Raw genomic sequence first — 21,060 nt, forward strand, 5'->3', positions numbered from 1 at the left:
CAAGTTGCTCGTCCTGCCAAGTTAGAGGATGAATACCATTTTGTGTTTCACTGCAAGAAATTTAATGATCTGCATCACCTATATTTAAAAAACTCCTTAAGACTAAATGGGAGGCGAAAGTTATCGTGATAATGTGACTTGATTTATTTGTTTTTACAAATATGAATATTATGTGTAAAATACTACTGTTATTGTTAACATTGCCTCGTAATAAATGAACGCATTACTTTTACTATATGATGCTTGCAATTAATTGACTGGAATTGGATATTGATAAGGCACAAAATACCAGGCAGTGGGCGATCTACTGAATGACAGACGTAGATGTGATGACGACAGAGGAGAAGGTGGACTAGGGACTGGCTTCTCCGAGAACTTATCCACGGCCAGTATTAGACTCTCGTGGCTGAACTTTTCACGATCATTTCTGCCCTAAAATTTTCAGACGCATCAGACAACCCGTTGTACATGCATGTGCTTTAGTCCTCGTGTCAACATCTAAAGCTGTTATAATATTAGTTCATGCAGCCCTTTGTGGCTGATACCGCATAGGTGCGGGTATTCGTGAGTTCAAACCTCCGTCAAAACCAAACACTACAATTGATATTTGCAGCTTCTCCACTAAGCACGTGATTTGAAGGAGTAACAGAAAGGACTGGTTGGCTCGGATTCAGAAAAATGTGTCCGGGAAAGGGGAGATATCTTCCTATTGGCTATAAACTTGTAAACTCAAACGTTAAGACTGAACGTGTCCGTCTATAGTAGAAAGAAGGGATAATATGCATATAACATTAATATATTCTCGTCATGAATATGCATTTAATTTGCCTCTTGATGTCAAACAGCCATTCATTACCAGAATCCTTTGTGGCTGGTGAGTTAATATGAAAATAAGGAGATCTGGTATCGATTACAAATAAGACAACTGTCCAATTATGTTCGAACGAAGTGGTTATTGGTAACCACACGGCCTTCAACAATGAGATAAACACATACTGGATAGTCAGCTATAAAAGGCCTCGACATGAAAAATATGAAACACAGTAGACTGGTAGAATAATGAACAGTGTTGATATTGAAATCATAACTTAAAGAGTAACAAGTATATATAGTATTCAAGTTTTCTTTTATTGGATAGAAATAAGCACTAATGATTATATTACAAGATACATACATGTACATGTTTCTTTGTAAAACTTATACAAGCGTATTGTTTTCCCTTTAGCACTACCATGCATCACGTGACACTTCACTAAATGAATGTTATTTTGAATTAAGAATATCGGTAATAGACCATATCTTCGATGTCCTATAAACAGCCGTTGTACTTTTATTCTCAAATGATTCGTCAAAGGTATTTGGTTTTGTCTCCGGTGATTCGACTAAACAAACAGTTGTATCTTTATTTGCGAATGATACGTCTAATGTACGTGGTTTTATCTCCAATGGTTCGACTGTTACATTTATTGTATCTGGTTTTGTCTCTAATGATTCGACTGTAACATCTGTCAATGGATCTGTTCCAAACAAATTTGTCTTGCACTTTATATCTGAAAAAGATAAAACGTATTATTTACACAATCAAACAAACTGACTGTGTATCTAATACAATCTGCAGAACTAAACGTTAATACTATAAATTTGTTTTTTTTTCAATGCAGATATATACTGCTGTTTAATTTACTGAAAGTCTATTCTCAGGTTTTGAATTAGAAATTTTCTGCAAAACAATTTGAAAAAATTAGTATATTAGAGTTACAAGTTATATTATATATGATCAAACTAAGATGTACTATTAATCAAGATGTGTATACCTTTGTGATCTTTTGCGTTCTCACGTTTTTCAAACGAATCTTCCGTCTCTATAAAACTCTCAAGTCCACTATCTGGAGTAATGTTCGTTTCGTTAAAAGAACTCTGAAATGTCTCGTTTACGTTTTCGCCATGTGATGAATCCAATGCGCATTCTTTATTTCCGGTTTTAAATTTGGCGCTAGATAATGTTTCTGATTGTCTCACGTCTTCACGACATGTTAGTCGTTTTTTATCATCACAAGAAGATCCCAACAAACTGTCATTCAACTCTTTTTCACTTTTCTCTAGTTTAATTCTTCTTCTTGAATTTGCAAACCAGTTTGAAATTTGGGTCATGGTCATGTTAGTTGAATAAGCCAACATAACTTTGTCCGTCTTTGTCGGGTATGGGTTGTTTCTGTGTTGTTTCAACCAATCTTTCAAAATTTTTGTATTGCCTTTGGAAGCTGAAACTTCAGATATTTGTTTTTCTAGTCCTAATTTTCTGTAAAATATCAAAGTAATGTTATTTCCTAAAGTACATTCTATTCTTTTTTAACCGGCGCTGTCATAAATTATAAAAGTAGTAAAATACAATGAATAAAAGTTTATTCAAATGAGTATATTTAGTGCAAAAGATATAGACACAAGGGAACAGTATTTAAAGTAAGAACCAAATGGTTTGCATGTGAATAATTTAAAGTAAAATAATTTCGTCCTGTACACATCTTTTTCTAATGTTATTAGGTTGTTGGATTACTGTCTAATATATATGCAAATACATAACACCTTTACCCTGGTGTTTCTAGAGCATAACTAAAAATCTGAACTTACATATAATCTTGAACTTGCGTTCGTAATACCGTTTCAAGAGAAGGAATATGACAGCTTGAATTCGGAGTAATATAGGAGCTTTCTTGTGGTGTCTGTTTCGGATAATACTGAAATTATAATTCATAAAATAATTTATTTACATTTTAAATATACAATATTTAATCATACTAATGGACTATGGATAAGTGAAGCATAAGATGGGCTGAAATCATGCAATTACACCCCTACCCGCCAAAAAAATAATAATAAATAGGTTACATGCAAGATCGTATTATAGTTAGGATCTGAAATTGTGCTTTAAGGTGGCTCGGCCCTTTACCAATGCGCATATTTTAACACATGTTTCTTACAACGAGTGCCTTGGAAACGGTCGCTTTAAGGGGTCGTCTCAAAAATAGCTTTGACGACCTTGGAACGCGGGCGTGTATGAAAGCACCCTTGACGATGTAAACAAGTGACGCTAAACGTTCTTCAAAACAGGAAATACGAACGGTCAGAAATTCACAGTGCTTTCTTCATTTTTCGCATAAAAGTTTAAAAGGAGAAAAATATACATGATTTAAGCATAACATTAAAAAAAAGAATATATAAATACTGACAAAGTCACATGTATGACGTCGACGGTATTTGGTGCCGCTTCGCTCCCAAAACGCATTCTCATCTTACACGGTCGCCTCTTGGGTCCGTTCGTACCATATTTTGAATTCACTTAAATACCAGTTGAATTAAATGATGTCGTGGATATTTATTTTTGAAAATGTTTTCCCAATGACGCAATGATTAACTGTAAACAAATGATAGCGATGTAAACAACTTCATGTCATCGTACAGCTTTCAAAAACAGGTAAACTTGTGACCCGTATCAGAGACATATATGTGTATATATGTCTCTGCCCGTATAGTATGGTTTAAAACATCGGGGCGGGTTTGTTATCATGATATAATCCGTTTGGCGTTTTATAACAGTTTGTTTCTGTCATAAATATATTTAAAACTTGAAATATCTTTATTTCCAAGTATTTTTAGGAGTTTATTCCCGAGTATGCGATATATTTTTCCACTGCAAAATTTTGATAATTATAATTATACCAAAACAAATTTGAACATGTCAATTTTCTAACAGACTTAATACTTAACATTTTCATTTAAAGATATGTTTACCTGCACGAAAATCATCTGATAATTTTTCTCGTATCACAATTCCATGATTTCCGGAACACTAGACTTAGTCCTATAATCTAAGACATCGGGACCAATGTTTTCTATTTTTATGATACTTTTCTATTACTTATTTTGTGAATTGTTATTTTGTTGATTTGCAATTTTCTGTTGTATCTAGCAATATGTCAACCGAGTTCATATTAAAAAAAAAAGAAATATCAGCATTAAAACTAAAATAATTGAATCAGAGCACTGAATGTTATTAAAATAGACTAATGGATCCAGCAACGATCAATCGGGCGGATCCAGCCATTTTAAAAGGGCAAAAAGGACAAAAAGGGGGTGTTCCAACTATATTTCCCCATTCAAAGGCATTGATCGTCCAAAAAGGGGGGAACCCGGAACCCTCCCCCTGGATCCATCACTGTCAAAAGTAACCGGGACTGGCCTAGTATTCCGACCTTATATATCGGTCTATGATATAATTCCTAAATACTGCATGCTTTGCGGAGAACCGCAAAATTTTTGGTTTCACCATGTCGGGATTTTGCTAGGACATACACCCGCATCGTGCCGGGCAGTCTCAAACACTACTAAAGACTTTATATATAAAAAAAATCTATACTTCTACTAGGTTCAGGAAAAGTTTGGATTGTAATTTAAAAGCTACTCCCTGTAGAACGCTATATTAGCCGGTGATGTTGGCAAACTTTAACTTTAATCTTAATTTTTGAAATGCTTTTTTAAAAGGTAAGCTAATAAAGAAAGTTCTTGATTAAAACAAATGATCACAAATATAGTTGAGTGATGTCAATGCGGCAAAAAATGTGAATGACAATTTTGTTTGTGAACACTGATTTGATCTTACCGTGGCAAAGAAATGCATAACTAATCATCGATCTATGCGTGATGATAAAAGGAGATAATGTTTTTTTTTATTTATAATATTGAATTTTAAATATGAACTTTGGTGGATAGTTGTTTCATTGGCAATCATACCACATCTGCTTATTTTCATATCGTATGGTTAACATAGAAATATCACCAATCTGACAGATTGATTATACAGGGTGTTCAAACAGCTGGATGTATACATACGAAGCCTCGTAGGGTAAAAAGGGGGAATTTTGCATACATATGCACCAAGCGTAATTGTCCATTCGTTTTTTTTTCTATGGCAGTCCATATATCTAGCTCCCGTCTTACTTTGCATTACTTTCATAATTGATACTTATCTGCATGTTCTCATCCGTATTATGCTTGAAATACTTGCCAGTGATCATTCAGTATGCACAACTTTAATGTTCATTATGTGCAGTCATATAAAAAAAACGTAATTTCTGGGACTTTTATTTGTTTGACTATGTGGTATATCAGTTTATAGTAATTGTTGAAGTCCGTACGGGGACATAATTGTTATCTTCTATGTAAATTGGTCTCTGGTGAAGAGTTGCCTCATAAACAATGACACCCCATTTTCCTATTTTTATACCCTACACAAGGAAGTGGCGCAGGGTATAACATTTTTGACCCGTCCGTCCGTCCATCAGCCAGTCTATCAGTCCTGTTTCTTGTCATCACAACTCCTCTCAAACCGCCCAACAAAATTTCAGGAAACCTTTTTAGATAATAAGGACATACTATGCAGATGTGCATATCGACAGGAAATTATGATTCAAACTTTTTCTAGGAGTTATGCCCCTTTGAACTTATTTGCTTCAATATACTACTGCAAGTTTGTCATCTCCTCTCAAACCGCACAATAGAATTTTATGAAACCTTTTTAGATAAGGACATACTATTTAGATATACATATTTTTTTTTCTAGGAGTAAGGCCCCTTTGAACCTATTTGCTTCAATATACTACTGCAACAGTTTGTCACTGCATCTCCTCTCAAACCGCACAACAGAATTTCATAAAACCTTTTTAGATAATAAGGACATACCATGTAGATGTGCATATCGACAGGAAATTACGAATTATTTTTCTAGGAGTTATGCCCCTTTGAACTTATTTGCTGCAGTATACAACTGCAAACAGCTTGTCATCGAAACTCCTCTGAAACCACACAACAGAATTTCATGAAACTTTGTAGATAATAAGGACATACTATGTAGATGTGCATATCGACAGGAAATTATCGTGATTTAATTTTTTTTTCTTAGTTATTTTATTTCTCTAGTGGCAATGTGGGGACTGACTGCCAAAGCGGGGGTGGCTTCAGTTATTTGCAATATAATCCACCAATGAGCCCCCACCCTATGTCGGACTCTGTAACAATCATCCCATCAACCAAATATTTTGAAACATATTTAGAATTCAAGAAACAGACAAGTCCATGAAAATGAGGTTAAGTTCAGATAAACCCTGCAAGACAGACATATTTCTTATTCATTTATTATTTTGTACATAAATCACCCATTAGTTTTCTCATTTTAAATGTTTTAAATTGTTCATTTGTCATTTCGAGACCTTTAAAACCAACTATGCAGAATATGTTTTACTCATTGTTGAAGTCCATATGGTGACCTACATGTATAGTTATTTCTGTGTTATTTGGTCTGTTGTGTCTCATTTACAATCATATCACATCCTCTCATTTGATATTTTAATTTGTGATAAGACATTTAATAATCATTTCATACACCAAATATACATGAAGATGACCTATTGATTACACAATATTGACTACTACATGTACCTTTTAGTATTTATTATTTTTGAGTATATGTCCGACATGCTGACGACGGACAGTCAATGGTATACCATAATATGTCCTGAAAACTGGTGTTAAAAAAAAGGCTCAACTATATCAAATTTTTGAAACGTGATTGATTTTATTCCTCTAATATCTATGAGATCAAATTTATAAAACATCTATTAATATAATTAATTTCAATGTACTAGTATACATGTAAGAATTGTTGCCATTTATACATCATGTACATGTACAATCATTAGCTGATCAGCTCTATATTTTCTTTATTTTTATTCTCCTTCACTGTTTTATTTATAAGAGTAGACTCATATATATGATCCGTATTCATCATTGGGACAGGTAGCTATATATATAGGTGAAGTAGGTCCTTTTGATTTGATTTTTTTAAAGGATTTTGACAGCACTAAAGCATATACATGTAGTTCCAATTTATAGTTGATCTTAGCTCCTTAAGTGGATTGTGGCAACATATATTGCATATATACATGTAGAATGTTGTTCTTAAGTTTCAGCACTTTACGCATAGTTTCCGGTTGCAAGACTAGAATATGATACTGGCTTCTCATGAAATTCTGTCAGTACTTTGCCAATAGTTTCCAAGTAAAGTTGAACATTCCAAGCTCACTCCTTCCATTTGCAATGTACATGTACAAATGTACTTGCAGCCTGAAATTAAATATCAGAGTAATTCTGTCAGAAAATCAACAATTATTGACATTCAAAAGCATATAGATGTAGACTAGTTCATAATGGTAATGTGTTCATGGGACACAGATGAGCAGCCGCTTGCATATAAAGGATGAAAAGGGTGACCACCCAAATTTGTACTTGATCTGAGTGTTGTTGTAGTAAGCATTGCATATAAGTTTCAGAACATTTGGATGAAGCAAACTTGTGTTAAAGAAAGGAACAAAATTTCAGCATTTTTTTAATTTGTAAAGGGGCATAACTCTAGAAAAGTAAAAGCGACCCCAACAAAAATTCAAACTTCATGTGTGTTTGTTGGTACAATGTAGTAAGCATATATATATGCATTAATTGTGTATTAGTTTCATAACGTTGGTAGAGGCAAACTGAAGTTGGAGAACAGAAACCAAATTTGGGAGGTACATGCAAGTTTGATAAGACTGACAATGCAAGGGTAACCTTAAAAGAACTAAAATGGTCTAAATTAATATGTGTTTATTTGATAATAGGTTCGTTTTCATTTATTTTTGTTTTCCCTTGAGAAAACATAAAATATTTATTTATAATTTAATTTGGTTGAATATGCATGTATATCGAATTTCTGAACAGAAAATAATGAAAATGAGACACAAAAAAAATATAACCAAAAAAATAAACCTGTGATAATACTGCTTCTATTGGTACCAGGATGCTTAAAATCAATCCAAAATATTTTTTTTGTTGAAAAAATGTATACACCTATAGTTGTTTTAATGTCTGTGTCATTTTGGTCTTTTGTGGATAGTTGTCTCATTGGCAATCGTACCACATCTTCTTTTTTATATTATATACTGTTACAATATATATGAACAGCTAAAAATCTCTAGTGACAAATACTTATGGCCGCATTCTGTACATGTTTAACCCTGATACTTCTATTACTAGACCTTAAGACATTTTTGTATACCTAACAGATATTAGGGGGGGTTAATGGTAAACAAATTGTGATTGATAAAGATGAATCCTTCGTTTGCCTCCTACTGTAGGGTTTATCATTTACAAATTAGGCCAATTATATCATATTCTCAAGAAAATAAAGAAGTCAATCAAACCCCAGACCTTAATAGAGGGATGGACAGGGGTAAGGAGACAGGGGAATGAGGGATCAGGGAAAAGGGGGTATCTTTGAAATATATTTTGTCTTGGGGCAAGGAGATGGAAGAATTGAAGTAAAAAGGAGGGGGGGGGGGGGGTTTAGAGTAAAATGGGAAGGGAAATATAGTTGGGGTCAAGGAGTATAGAAACTGCCCCGATTTCATTTCTCTGACGTCCAACGGCTGTTTTGCCAGACAAGCTGGGGCTAATCTCGGACTAATATGAACCTAACTTGGCTACGAAATAAGTTATTAAAAATGATGATTAAAAAAGACTAATTCATTGACAGTAACCATTGCTAACGGTAGCGTAAAAATGACAGTAGATGTCATCCCTTCCTCTTCGGCCGTTTGCACACGGATATTTTGCAAAACTGGCCAGACATGTTTACAACTTGTCTGTAAAAGGTAAAATAAACACATAAATAAGATACCAGCTATAACGATCTATAATATTAAACATGGAACAGAAAATGAGCCCATGCAAGGTTTCAGCCGCAGTGATTTTCAACAGTAGCGAGTATTTTGAGACAACCCCCAAGTTTGTATTTTTCGTTATACTGATAACATTTGGCTGCCTAATATATCGAAATCTATGTTTTCTTATGTAATAACTCTACCTTCATCGTTGTATATTCGCCACAATGTCTGTTATGCATGTACATGGTCGTATTCATCAATATAGTATGCTGCTCGGCAATGGCGACCTTGAAATTCCTCTGGTCCGATAATGGCGCCAAATTAGAGGGAAGCAACTCGCGCCAGACAAAATTACCGTATTTCACCAAAATAATCAAAATTTCACTTTTTGATAACAAACAGTAATACGATATCCACATTTATATTCAGCAATCGTTTATTGATATAATTACAAACATTATTTTATTAAAGCCATCAATAAAGAATTCACAATTAAGTAATTAATGGAGTGCAATGAAATCAGACCTAATGGGGTAGAGGGGTTAAACAAAAGCTCGTAACTTTTTTAAAAGCCTGGTGACCCCCATTTTATTTTACCTTAAAATGTTCAAAAAGTTCATAGCTTTGACATATCTGTTTTTAAAAATAATCTACCGGGGAAATTTTACGAAAAATCGATTAAACCAATATTTTTTGCCTTAAACTAAAATTAGAAAATGCAAAATTTAGACATTAATCTGAAAATAAAAGGATTTTTAAGTCAAAAACAACCAAGGGAAAGGTTTACATTTCAAATTCTAATGTTTTTTCACATAAAAATCATACTGACTCGGTTTTAAAAGTCTTTGAATTTGATGTAACGGTTATTGTTGGAAGGGTGGGCATGTTTGGAAATAGGGTCAAAATCGCACATTTCGCTTCAATTTGAGGAGAAAACGAGCCTGGTGACCCCCTTTTTTCTTTGCATTTTTGGATTCAGCATAAAAAAATCTACAGAATATGTGAAAATAAAAAAATTCTACCGGGGGTCACTATTGGGGTGAGCCACCTTAAGTTAAATGATTCAGAATTATTTCATTGATTCTAAGTGAATGTTCTTTTTATTAAGTTATATGGGACTAATTTTACATGCATATTCGTTGTTTTAAAAGCATAAGTCATGTTTAATCACTGCTGTTAGTAACATCAACAACACCTAGAGAAAAAAAACGTGACCTTATTAGTTCTCCTTAAAAAAAATAATAACAAAAAGCTACCAACCATTCCAGCTCCATTGTGTGGATATGTATTATGTGGGTAATACGGAGATAGCATATTGTTCTGAATTGGTGCTAGTGGTATTGTCTGTGGCGATGGTTGGTAGTAATTTCCTCTGATATTATAGTTTCGCTGATACATCTGAAATAAAATAAAGGATTATATATTAACAAAGGTATAAAAATCAAAGCAAAGTAGCTCCATGATTGTGCCACTGAAATTTGGATTCATTTGAATTACTTTTTTTAATAATTGTTTAAACTAATTTATGTACTATAGTTTTTGTATGAAAATATAGATGTAGATTATACAATAAGCAAGCAACCCAACGACAGAAAAAGAACAATAATTCATATATATATAATCATTTAAAACGAAATCAAATATAATGACCATATAACAATAGATATAAAAGGATGTGGTATGAGTGCCAATGAGACAACTCTCTCATCCAAGTCAGAATTTGTAAAAGTAAACCATTACAGCTCAAAGTACGGCCTTCAACACGGAGCCTTGCATTTAAACAACGTTTTTTTTTGTGATTAATGTGATACCGAATATTTAAATAAGAATTAATTTTGAATCTCACCTGAAAATCTGGTGTACCGTAAGGACTGTAAACATTCATGTTGAATATGGTTGTGAAAACTTTACACTTATAAATAAGTAAGTATGAAACTGTTGCAAGAAAGGGGTGGAAGTTTTGAATACTGACATTACCATCAAACTCTTGATATTTATATTATATGGCACAACATTGAGTGTTAATTTCTCTAATCACTGAAACATTGTATACTGATTGTATTTCAAAAGAAAACATAGATGTACAGATAACAAACATGTAAATTGTAATTAAAACTTGCAGTATGTATTGTATTTTCATATTTGACCCCAGGGGTCATTGGTGATTCTTGTAGTGGACACGCGATTGGAATTATGGTCAAATATTGACAATTGATTTCCGTGTAAGGACATGGTATACATTGTCTTTAGGGTTATTTTTGAATGAATAATAAAAATGCCAAAATATTTTAAAAATTAAAATCATTTTAATACTCGAGATACAACATGCGATACCACAAAATAGCAATTAATTAAATTTTATTTAGATAGGCAATATGCCATAAACTGTCATAAATGTACATTTTCAATTCAGAATTAAATTATGTTTATCACAATCTATTTTACCTAAATAGTTTTTTTCTTGGGGTTGTTAGCGAGCTTATATGGCTATTTTTATTTATCTAAGCTGTCAGTTTTTACCGTTAACATTCTTCCATGTTATAAATATGTAGTTCCGTTTTTATTAGATCGGCCTTTTCACAAAAAAATCTTTTAATTCCCGTTATTCATAACCAAATTCTAAGAATGACAGTGGCATGTGTTCTTTTGAGTCCTCTGAACGGAACATTATAGAACACTTCACTAATTTTTGCACAATAGTTGATGACAAATGTTGAAAGATTATGAAATTTACAATATTTACATTTTAACGGATATGATATACATCTAAAAAAAATAAAGGAAAAGAAAAAAATACCCTATTAAGGATTTGTCTTAGCTTTTTAGATTAATTTGGTCCAGGACATTATTCTGTTGGGAAGAAGAGAAGCAAAGGGATATATATGACATTATTTGTATCAGCATAAAGACATCGTCTCCTTATTTTATAGGTTAAACCGCCTTTTTTTAGAACAATAAAATATGACAAAATTTAGCACGAGTTTTATTTGGCAAAAAATGTTAGGTCTACCATCTCAAGGACAAACAGACGCTGATGCTGGTTCAATGCGGAAGGGAACGCCTATGCTATCTAGTTTAGTCCATACTTTAGTGATACACTATTCTGTTATTTATACTTAGTATTTGAGTTTTTTTTATAGAACATTTGTGGTTTAATATTTTGGAGATTTGCATTTTTTCTATAGAACATTACACTTAATCAACATAGCATTTGAGTTATCATGCTTTACATATAAAAAAACATTTAATAAAAAAACGTTACATTCTTTGTACAACTAAAAGACTTAATCTTTCGCTATCATGTCTGTTTCAGATGAAATGACAACACTGCAAGATATTGCAGAAATTTCCTTATCCATATATTTAAACCACAATGGCTCTTTCTGTGATATGAATGGGAGGTGATTATACAATAAAATGTTAGTCTGCACATTGAAAGAAGTTCAGATAACTATGACGGCAAAGTTCCTCGGACTTTCCATGAAAATGGACATGTAGGATTAATGGTGTTTCCGTTTTTAAATCCTAGAATTATATATATATAGCTGCTCGTCTGTCTTATTTAATTGTTTTTCGTCTGGTTTTTTTTAAATAAGCCTTTAATTAATAACCTTAAACTTTCACATTTTGTCATACTAAAGGACATTGCTTTAGCTAACTCTATGGTTTTGCGCATTGTTGAAGGCCGTTCAATGCCATATAATTGTTAACATTAAAACTCCTAAAATTCATTTTTTTTTACATAAATAAGGCCGTTAGTTTTCTCGTTTGAATTGTTTTACAGTGTATTATCGGGGACTTTTATCGCTGACTATGCGGTATGGGCTTTAATTGCTCATTGTTGAAGGCCGTACGGTGACCTATAGTTGTTAATGTCTGTGTCATTTTGGTCTTTTGTGGATAGTTGTCTCATTGGCAATCATACCACATCTTCTTTTTTATATTGTTCTTTGTTGATTACTAGTACTTGTCTCATTGCCAATCGTCCCACATCTCCATAGCTTTATATGTTTACTTACTAGAAACAAAATAACGTACGAGTAACCAACTATAGGCCACCGTTCTGCCTTCAACAATGAGTAAAATCCATACCGCTATATGTAAGCTTAACAACCATTAATTTATGATAAAACTACCTTTTTTTATAAACAAACCTTACAACTTTTATGAACACACATCTGTCTCATTATCACATTTGTATTCAGTGGACCGCGAAAGAACACTTTGTTCCAAAAAGAAAATAGCAGACATAACGAACTCCATGGAAAATTTAAAATGAAAAGTCCATTATCAACTGGCAAAATCCAAAGCTCAAACACATCACACGAATGTAAAACAACTTTATATTCCTGATTTGGTATAGACATTTCCTTCTGTAGAAAATGGTTTGAACCTGGTGTTATAGCTAGCTAGACCCCTACTTGCATGAATGACATTTATAAAAATCCATTATATTGACAACAACAGACATTCTTTTACTGTGCGTATTGCTGTATGTTTCTTTATTCTATATTGGCTAGATGTATAGATGGGGGGGGGGGGTTGAGATCTCACAAGACATGTTTAATCCCGCCGCAATTTTTGCGCCTCTCCCAAGTCTGGAGCCTCTGACCTTTGCTGGTCTTCAGTTTTCTTAATATGACGTCCATTTTCACTGAACTAGTACATATTTTTATTTAGGGGCCAGACTGCGTCTAGACCCATTCGTCTGGAGAACAGCAGTCAAGTTTGCGCTAAGATCTTAATCACTATAAAACATAACTTAAATAGCATAAAGACACTCTATCGAGAACTAGAAGTACACAAGAGCCCGATATGTTAATGTTGTTTCAAATACACAAAAGTTGTTTATGTTATATAAATTATGTACAATAATTGTCAAGAATCGCGCCAACATTTGCTCTATAAGCATTATATGCATCATTTTCCTGCAGTTGATCTTTGAAGGAAAGTATAATTTGAACTCGTATTTTCAACTCCGCTTCAATACGCAAATAACATCCGGAATTAACTATACGATGCTATATCAAGCCTTTTAGTATTGTCGTGAATTGGAACTTCAAATGGGTTCGTAACATTGCTAAGTGGTTAACGCCGATGACTACAGTGCTGAAGGTCCCGAGTTCGATTCTGACTTGGAGCGCTTGAGATTTCAGTACGTCAGAAGGGTGATTTTGCGAGTTCTTTGGCTTCTTTCACCATAATAACAGACTAACCATTGTCCTAGTACTCCTTTTCTGATAGGATCATCATCGAATTGGGATTGTCCTTGTAAACATTGTTGTAAATACGTAAGTAACACATTAATCCTGTGGTGACGCAACACTAATATGTGTTCGCTAGCCTCAGCCTGGTACAAATATCTGCACATAAGTTGGGTTATCTCTCTTTGAAAGTAATCTGCTTTCGTTTGTCATTAAATCTGAAGTAGGCGGTTTTTGTAAAAAAATAAATAAAACAAATTAAAAACTTATTCATCAACAAATAACAAAATATTTAGAAATTTGATATCTTACATGTGTGGCACTATACAATATGTTTTAAATTAAGTTTAGTTCCTATATAATTTTACTTAATATCCTCTTCATTCCGAAAGGTACATAAGGCTACAGTTCATTCTTCCCTGTCCATTTGCACATGATGAGCTTGCCCCCGATGTTTATCTAATCTCTTGTCGCTCGACCGGAACAGCTGTCCTACAAGTGGCATAAGGTCGTCTTGTTTTTTTTTATATAGATTCTGGTACTGAGATGTATGTTGTATTCAAGTTGGAGGTATACTAGTATGTCTAAAAATGAGGCAGAAGAAATTGTTGAGAGGTTTCTTTAATATCTAGTTCAGGAGGGTATCTTAACATGACCCATTCAGAAAATTGTGGTAATGGAAAGAACATCGTCAATATACCCGTATATAAAATTAAATGGTAAAGCTTCTTTGATCTTCTTTTTGCTTTAATCACAACTGGCCCAAAAAGGCCAAGTGAGCTTTTCTCATCACCCTACCCATAATCAACATGGCCGCAATGGCTAAAATTAGATCATGGTGGTAAAACGAAGTTTTTGGCTATTATCTCTGATACTAAAGCAAGTAAGAGCTAATACGACAAGGTAGAAAATGTTCATCAGGTCATTATCTATCTGCCCTGAAATTTTCATACGCATTTGAGAACCTGATGTTGGGTTGCTGCCCCTATATTTGTAATTTTAATGAACTTTTGCATTTTTCGATTATAATTTGGAATAATATTATAGCTAGAGATAAACTGAAAACAACAATTATGTTAAGCAAAGTTATTATTAGTTTTAAGCAATATTTGATAATTTTTGTAATCTTTTACAAAAATATTCTCTTCTGAAACTACTGAGACAAATACAATCAAACTTGGCTACAATCATCATTTGAGTATTTAGTTTTTAAAATATGTCCGATGACCCCGCCTACCAATCAAAATGGTCAACATAGCTATAAATAGAACATAGGGGTAAAATGCAAGTGTTGTCTATTATTTTTGGAACCGTTATAAAAAGAGAAAATCTGGAAAGAGCAAAAATGTTCAAATCAATGAGCTCTGACTACCAATTTTCCATACACCTCAAACCTGTTTGACAAATTCTTCACCCATTATTACCCATAAATGAAAAATGTTATCATTTTTTCATTCTTTCCTATTATCATGAAAACTATGGTATCTAGAGAGAAGCGTTTTTATACTGTTATGCCCTATATTATTTAAATTATAGAATAGATAATTAAACACTTTAAATCATAAGGCAAATTCTATTAAAATGTCAAATGTTGCCGATATAGTTAGTAGACTGTCATTCTTTTTTTCCAGGAAATCTGGGAAGGTTTCACAGCTGGTTCCCATAGGAATGACAACAACCTGCTAGAAAAATTCGACCTCCAAATTCAACAAATGTTTTATTACTGAGAAACTCCAGCCTACTGATATTCAGTGAAGCATGTTTAGTTTTTCAGCACATTTTTCAAACTAAGCCGAATTATATCCCAAAACAATAAATTTGTTGTGTATACGTCACCGTTTTTAAAAATGAAAGGATTGTGACCTATTTTCTATTTGTCATATGGTATAGAGGTGAAATGGCGTAAAAATCTCTGGTTGTGATTGAATTTATTGCAAAACAAAAGTGAGATTTTGAATTTTTCAGAAGTTCTTTTGGTATCTTTTGAATACACATGCAGATGAGATGGCAATGTACTGTTATTTGTACTGAGTTTTGTGAAGTTGAGGTATCTAAAAGAAACACGGACGCTAAGTCCTCACATTTGTTGCTCATTGAAACTTTCAAGATTGAAAGTCGATTAAACAAACCAAAATTTAAAAAAAGGCACAAATGGTACTTAACACATGTTTTACTTGCATGAAAAATATGTTGTTGTTCCTGCTCACAAAGAACGAAACAACATTATACTGTGAATTCATTAATATTCGTTGGATACCGCAATTTTCGTGGATTTTGTTGGTACAGGAGAACCACAAATTTTAATGTTCAACGAATTACAAATTGTCTAATGGATTGTATGCAGAATTTGCCAAAACCCCGAAATTAAATATAAATGAATATGCATTTTCCCCTCAAACCACGAAAATATGTACCCATGAAAAAAAATTAAAACACAGACGAAAACCAAACCTAGACATATATATTTTCAAACAATACTTACTTAGAAAATGACAAACAGACAAATAATAGTACACAAGACACACCATAGAAAACTACAGACTAAAGAGAAAATCCGGATCAATCATAAGTCTTTGTCATTGTGTTTCGGAAATTCAACCAAAGATGCATGATAACTGTGCCTTCCTTTATTTTTATTTGAACCCCTATAAATTAAACAAATGTCCGTACATCAACATTGTATTGCTGGATTTACCCATCCTTCTCTATAAATCCCCATTGATTATTACTAATATCTTTTTTTTTATCAGCAATCATGCTTCATATTTGCTGTGAAAATACTTACTCTAGGAGCGGTTTGATTCACCCTTTATACGGTTCCGGTACATACAATCTGACTGATATGTTTTCTTTACACAAATATTCTTTATTTTAAAAACGTTATAGATAGATCTATATAAAGGATTATTGTTTTATATAGAAAATATATATGGAATAGCCAACGTAGCTTCTAATATATTTTTTTCTACAGAGGACAATAAAACTTTGTAAAAAAAACTGTTTTAACAAAACGTTCTGTATAACTGACATTATATTCCTGGTATATTCCTGGTACCTTTGAAAGCATACCTATGGGAACCAATAGTTCTCTAAACGTTGAGATTGTCCTTTATGTATATAGACTTCGTGCAAGTGCTTCTCGAGAAGAGTGATGCAATCGAGGAGAAAAAGTTTTAGAATATTTTGGTATATTTCGGAACATGTAACCAAACACCAAAAGACTAATGATGCTTCAACACAGCAACTTTGATAGAAATTGACTAAATTTGAATAAATATAAAAAATGAAATTGAAAGGACATTTGATAACCAAAACCAAAATTCCATAGGAAGTAATTGTACATATTGTCTTTCAGAAACAAATCAATTCGTTTTGGTTAATTATGTCCTTCGATGCAAAGTTTTACATAAACATGTAAAAAAAATGCAATATGTTCTTATAAATTATAATATGGTTTCGATTTTTATAAAGATAAAACCGTTGATTTTCCTGTTTGAATTGTTTTTCACTAGTCATTTTGGGGCGCTTTTAAGCTTCCTGTTCGTTGTGAGCCAAGGCTTCGTGTTGAAGGCCGTTCGTTGACCAATAATTGTTTACTTTTTACTCATTGCGAAATGGATAGGATTTTTTTTATTGGCACTCATACCACATCTTCTTATTTATATTCAACACAAATATGAAGTACTGCATAGACCATGTTGATACATGTAGCAAGAAAATAAAATTGTTGCATATTTTTTTAGAAAATTAAATAAATTCCTTGATAGTATAATTCCAGTACTTTTAAACAACTTTCTAATAATTTTGACCCTTTGAATTTAACAAATATAGATCTATAAGAACTTATTTTTTAATTTGGTATAAAGTTTTGTTCCATAATAACTGATATTATAAAAAAAAATCTCAGCCAAGATTTTAAGATAACAACACTGTGACTTTTACCAAAGTCAATATGACACTTAACAATTACGATAAATAGACATTCTAATGCAACAACGTTTGTAACGTTCATTTTGATTGGATAACGTCACTTTCTTACATGGCATCAATTGACAATATGGGACGTACGCGCAAGCGCAGACGGCATATAACAGATTTTAAATACATGTTTTAACGTTGTTTTCTGTCAGTTTCATTAGAATGGAGATAAAAATATTGTATTTTAAGCTCCGACGGCATCAATTTGGGATTTGATGGTCGCAAATACCCGTTTACTGTCGCCGCTAACGCGTCGCCAGTAAACTTAATTTGCGACCATCAAATCCCCAATTGATGCCGTCGGAGCTTAAAATACAATACAGTTATCTCCTAAGTAATAGTGCATTGACCGACATATCAACGATACAAGGATGAGGCTTAGAAACGGGGAAATGCGAGGCTCTGACCTTTTTCCCCGTTTCGGGCCGAATCATTATATCGTTGATATGTCAAGTCATTTTTAATTGTTATTTGATGTGTTAATGTTATTATTTGATTTAAATATGGGGAAACTTTCCCCCTTTTATAAAAAGACCTCATATCATGCAGGCGGAGAAATATACAATACAATGAAATGTACAGTACCTGTAGAAAACCTGCAATCGATGGTGAACGAATTTGTTCGAGAATGAACTAAAATATCAACATTAAGCATAAAACATAATGATTTATAGTTTGAAAACCAAAAAATATAAACAAGTGAAAGAAGTTTTTTTTCTTCTAAAAATTGCAAAAGAAATCAGTTTGAGTCGTTATATACAATTGGAAACAAGAACAGGTTGAATAGGTCGTATGAATAATTAATTATAATTTCGGCAAATTCTATTTAAATATTCATGAGGAAAAGTGATATCAGGTTAGTGACTGTATATGACATAGAAATATACGGTAAACGCATTTTGACTGCTTAAATAGAACGAGTGCAGTATAATTTATAATATTCTCTTTCCCGAATTAGCAAACTAACTGTAGTCTGAAAAATATCAATAACACACCAAGTGTAATATGTACACGTATATATGTAAGTGGCTTATAACACTTCTTTCCCTAATGCGTGAAAATCGATTTCGTCATTTTAGGGGTAGAAAATAGAGAGAGTTCTGTCTAAGGCTTGTGATGTCGTTGATACAAACCAGAGTTAAGAAACTGAATGTGTCATGATATCATTACCCATGCTACGTCAATCATTAAACACCTAAATGTTGCAATCATTTGTCCTACCTCCATGAAAAATATGTTGTTGCCTAGCAGATAAAGCCCAAAACAACACTGTTTTTTTGTGTAAATCTCATTACATAAACTTCTTGATAAACACATTAGATATTGACAATGTACTTGGAAACTTGACATTTACCCCCCATGAATTTTCCCAAAGAGGAAATCCGGGATAAACATAGGTCTATACTATGTTCCTTTGAAATTTCAACCAAAAATGAAGAACTGGATCTTCCATCATTGTATTGTATACCTAAACTATATAAGTGTCCTTACATGCACACACAAGTATATTGCTTGGTCAACCAAGTGTTCCACGAAACGTATTTTTTTAAATTATCAATATCAATTTTATCAGCAATCAAAGCTTCAAAGTTATTGTGAAACTGCATATTCTAGAGGTGGAGTGAATTTGATGTTAACTCTAAAAGCATCCAACGATCTTTTAGAGTACATACAATCTGACTTACTTGACTTAATCCTTTTCATTCCTTGTGGAACATAGGGCTGCCACAGTCGCTTTCCACCTTACTCTATTTTGGCTGTTCTTTTTGCTTCGCTCCAGGTATATCCAATATCTTCCAGCTCCTTGTGCTTTGATCTTCTCCAGCTTGGAAAATGGTCTCCCCGGTCTCCGATGTCCTTGGGGGTTCCATTCTTATGCCTGTCTAGTGATGGTACCTACAGCTTTCCTCAAAGTGTGCCCAATCCATTGCCATGTTCTTCTCTTTAGCTGATTAATTGCTGGTTTCTGGTTCGTTCTTTCCCATAAGCATGTGTTCCTTATTTTTATTTGCCACCAAAATTTACAAATTTAGCGCAGGCATTTGTTGATGCTTCCTAAATGAATAAATTGGTCCACTTCTTTAATATCTTCTCCTTCAATTGACACTGTTCCTCCTTTTCTGGTCTTTTCTTTCATAAGTTTTGTCTTCTTAATGTTTTTTAGTCCTAGTTTTTTCCTGTTTCCTGTTTCATGGAGTTTGGTGGTTTTGTCTCTCGTGTCTCAAACGGTGAGATAACAGAGCCAGATCATCTGAAAAATCTAGGTCTTCTAGCCTTTGTGCGAAGTTCCACTGTATACCTCTTGCTGTAGTGTTTAGTGCTTGCTTAGTTACCCAGTCTATAGCTATCAAGAATAGTGAAGGGGAGAGTATGCAGCCTTGTTTCACACCAGTATTTACATGGAAAGGGTTGGCGAATAATGATGCATGTATCACCTGTACTGTGAAATCCTCGTACAATCATGCCCTAATCATGTTTACAATTTTTGTTGGTATATCATAATGCCTTTATTAACAGTTGCCACATCCCTTATCTGTTGACACTATCGAATGCATTTTCAAAATCGACGAAGTTTATGTAGAGGGATGATTGCCATTCTACTGATTGTTCAATGATGGTACGTAGTGTTGCTATTTGGTCAGTGCAGCTTCTGTTTGATCTAAAAACCTGCTTGTTCATTTCTTAGAACCTGATCAATTGCATATTTCATTCGGCTGAGTATAATTTTGCAAAGTATTTTACTAGCTACTGATAGAAGTGTTATGCCTCTCCAATTCTCCCATAGCCCTAAATCTCCTTTCTTTGGCAGCCTCACTAACAAACCCTTTAACCATTCTGTTGGTATCTTTTCTTCCTGACAGATTTTATTCAGGAGTTTGTACTTGTATTCTATAATTTCATTGCCTCCAGATTTGAAAGCTTCAGGTGGTATTTCATCTATGCCTGCAGATTTGTGGCCTTTTTCACTTCATATTTCATGATATTATCTATTTCTATGTTCAAATTTTCCCCAGCTGGCTCTACTCTTACTGGTTGGTCTGGTTCTGGTCTATTTAGAATATTGATAAAGTATTCATTCCATCTTTCCATCTATTCGTTAAGATTGGTTAGGACTTTTCTATCTTTAT

The 21,060-nt window shown here is 33.3% G+C and overlaps 1 protein-coding gene and 1 long non-coding RNA gene across 2 annotated transcripts; both read right to left on the bottom strand.

Moving 5' to 3' along the window:
* Positions 1-1,109: 1,109 nt before the first annotated feature.
* Positions 1,110-10,726, bottom strand: LOC143079407 (uncharacterized). Its single transcript, XM_076254736.1, has 5 exons — positions 10,597-10,726; positions 10,011-10,148; positions 2,629-2,735; positions 1,815-2,299; positions 1,110-1,550 (listed from the first exon to the last, which is right to left on the bottom strand). The coding sequence occupies exons 1-5, from the start codon at positions 10,633-10,635 to the stop codon at positions 1,264-1,266; spliced, it is 1,056 nt and encodes a 351-aa protein (XP_076110851.1). The 5' UTR covers positions 10,636-10,726; the 3' UTR covers positions 1,110-1,263.
* On the bottom strand, positions 6,607-9,891 carry LOC143079404 (uncharacterized). The gene is made up of 2 exons (XR_012979404.1): positions 8,951-9,891; positions 6,607-7,176 (listed from the first exon to the last, which is right to left on the bottom strand). It is a non-coding gene; the product is annotated as an uncharacterized LOC143079404 (long non-coding RNA).
* Positions 10,727-21,060: the final 10,334 nt, after the last annotated feature.

The sequence above is a fragment of the Mytilus galloprovincialis genome, chromosome 6 (genome assembly GCF_965363235.1).
Source record: "Mytilus galloprovincialis chromosome 6, xbMytGall1.hap1.1, whole genome shotgun sequence".
Lineage (NCBI taxonomy): Eukaryota > Metazoa > Mollusca > Bivalvia > Mytilida > Mytilidae > Mytilus > Mytilus galloprovincialis.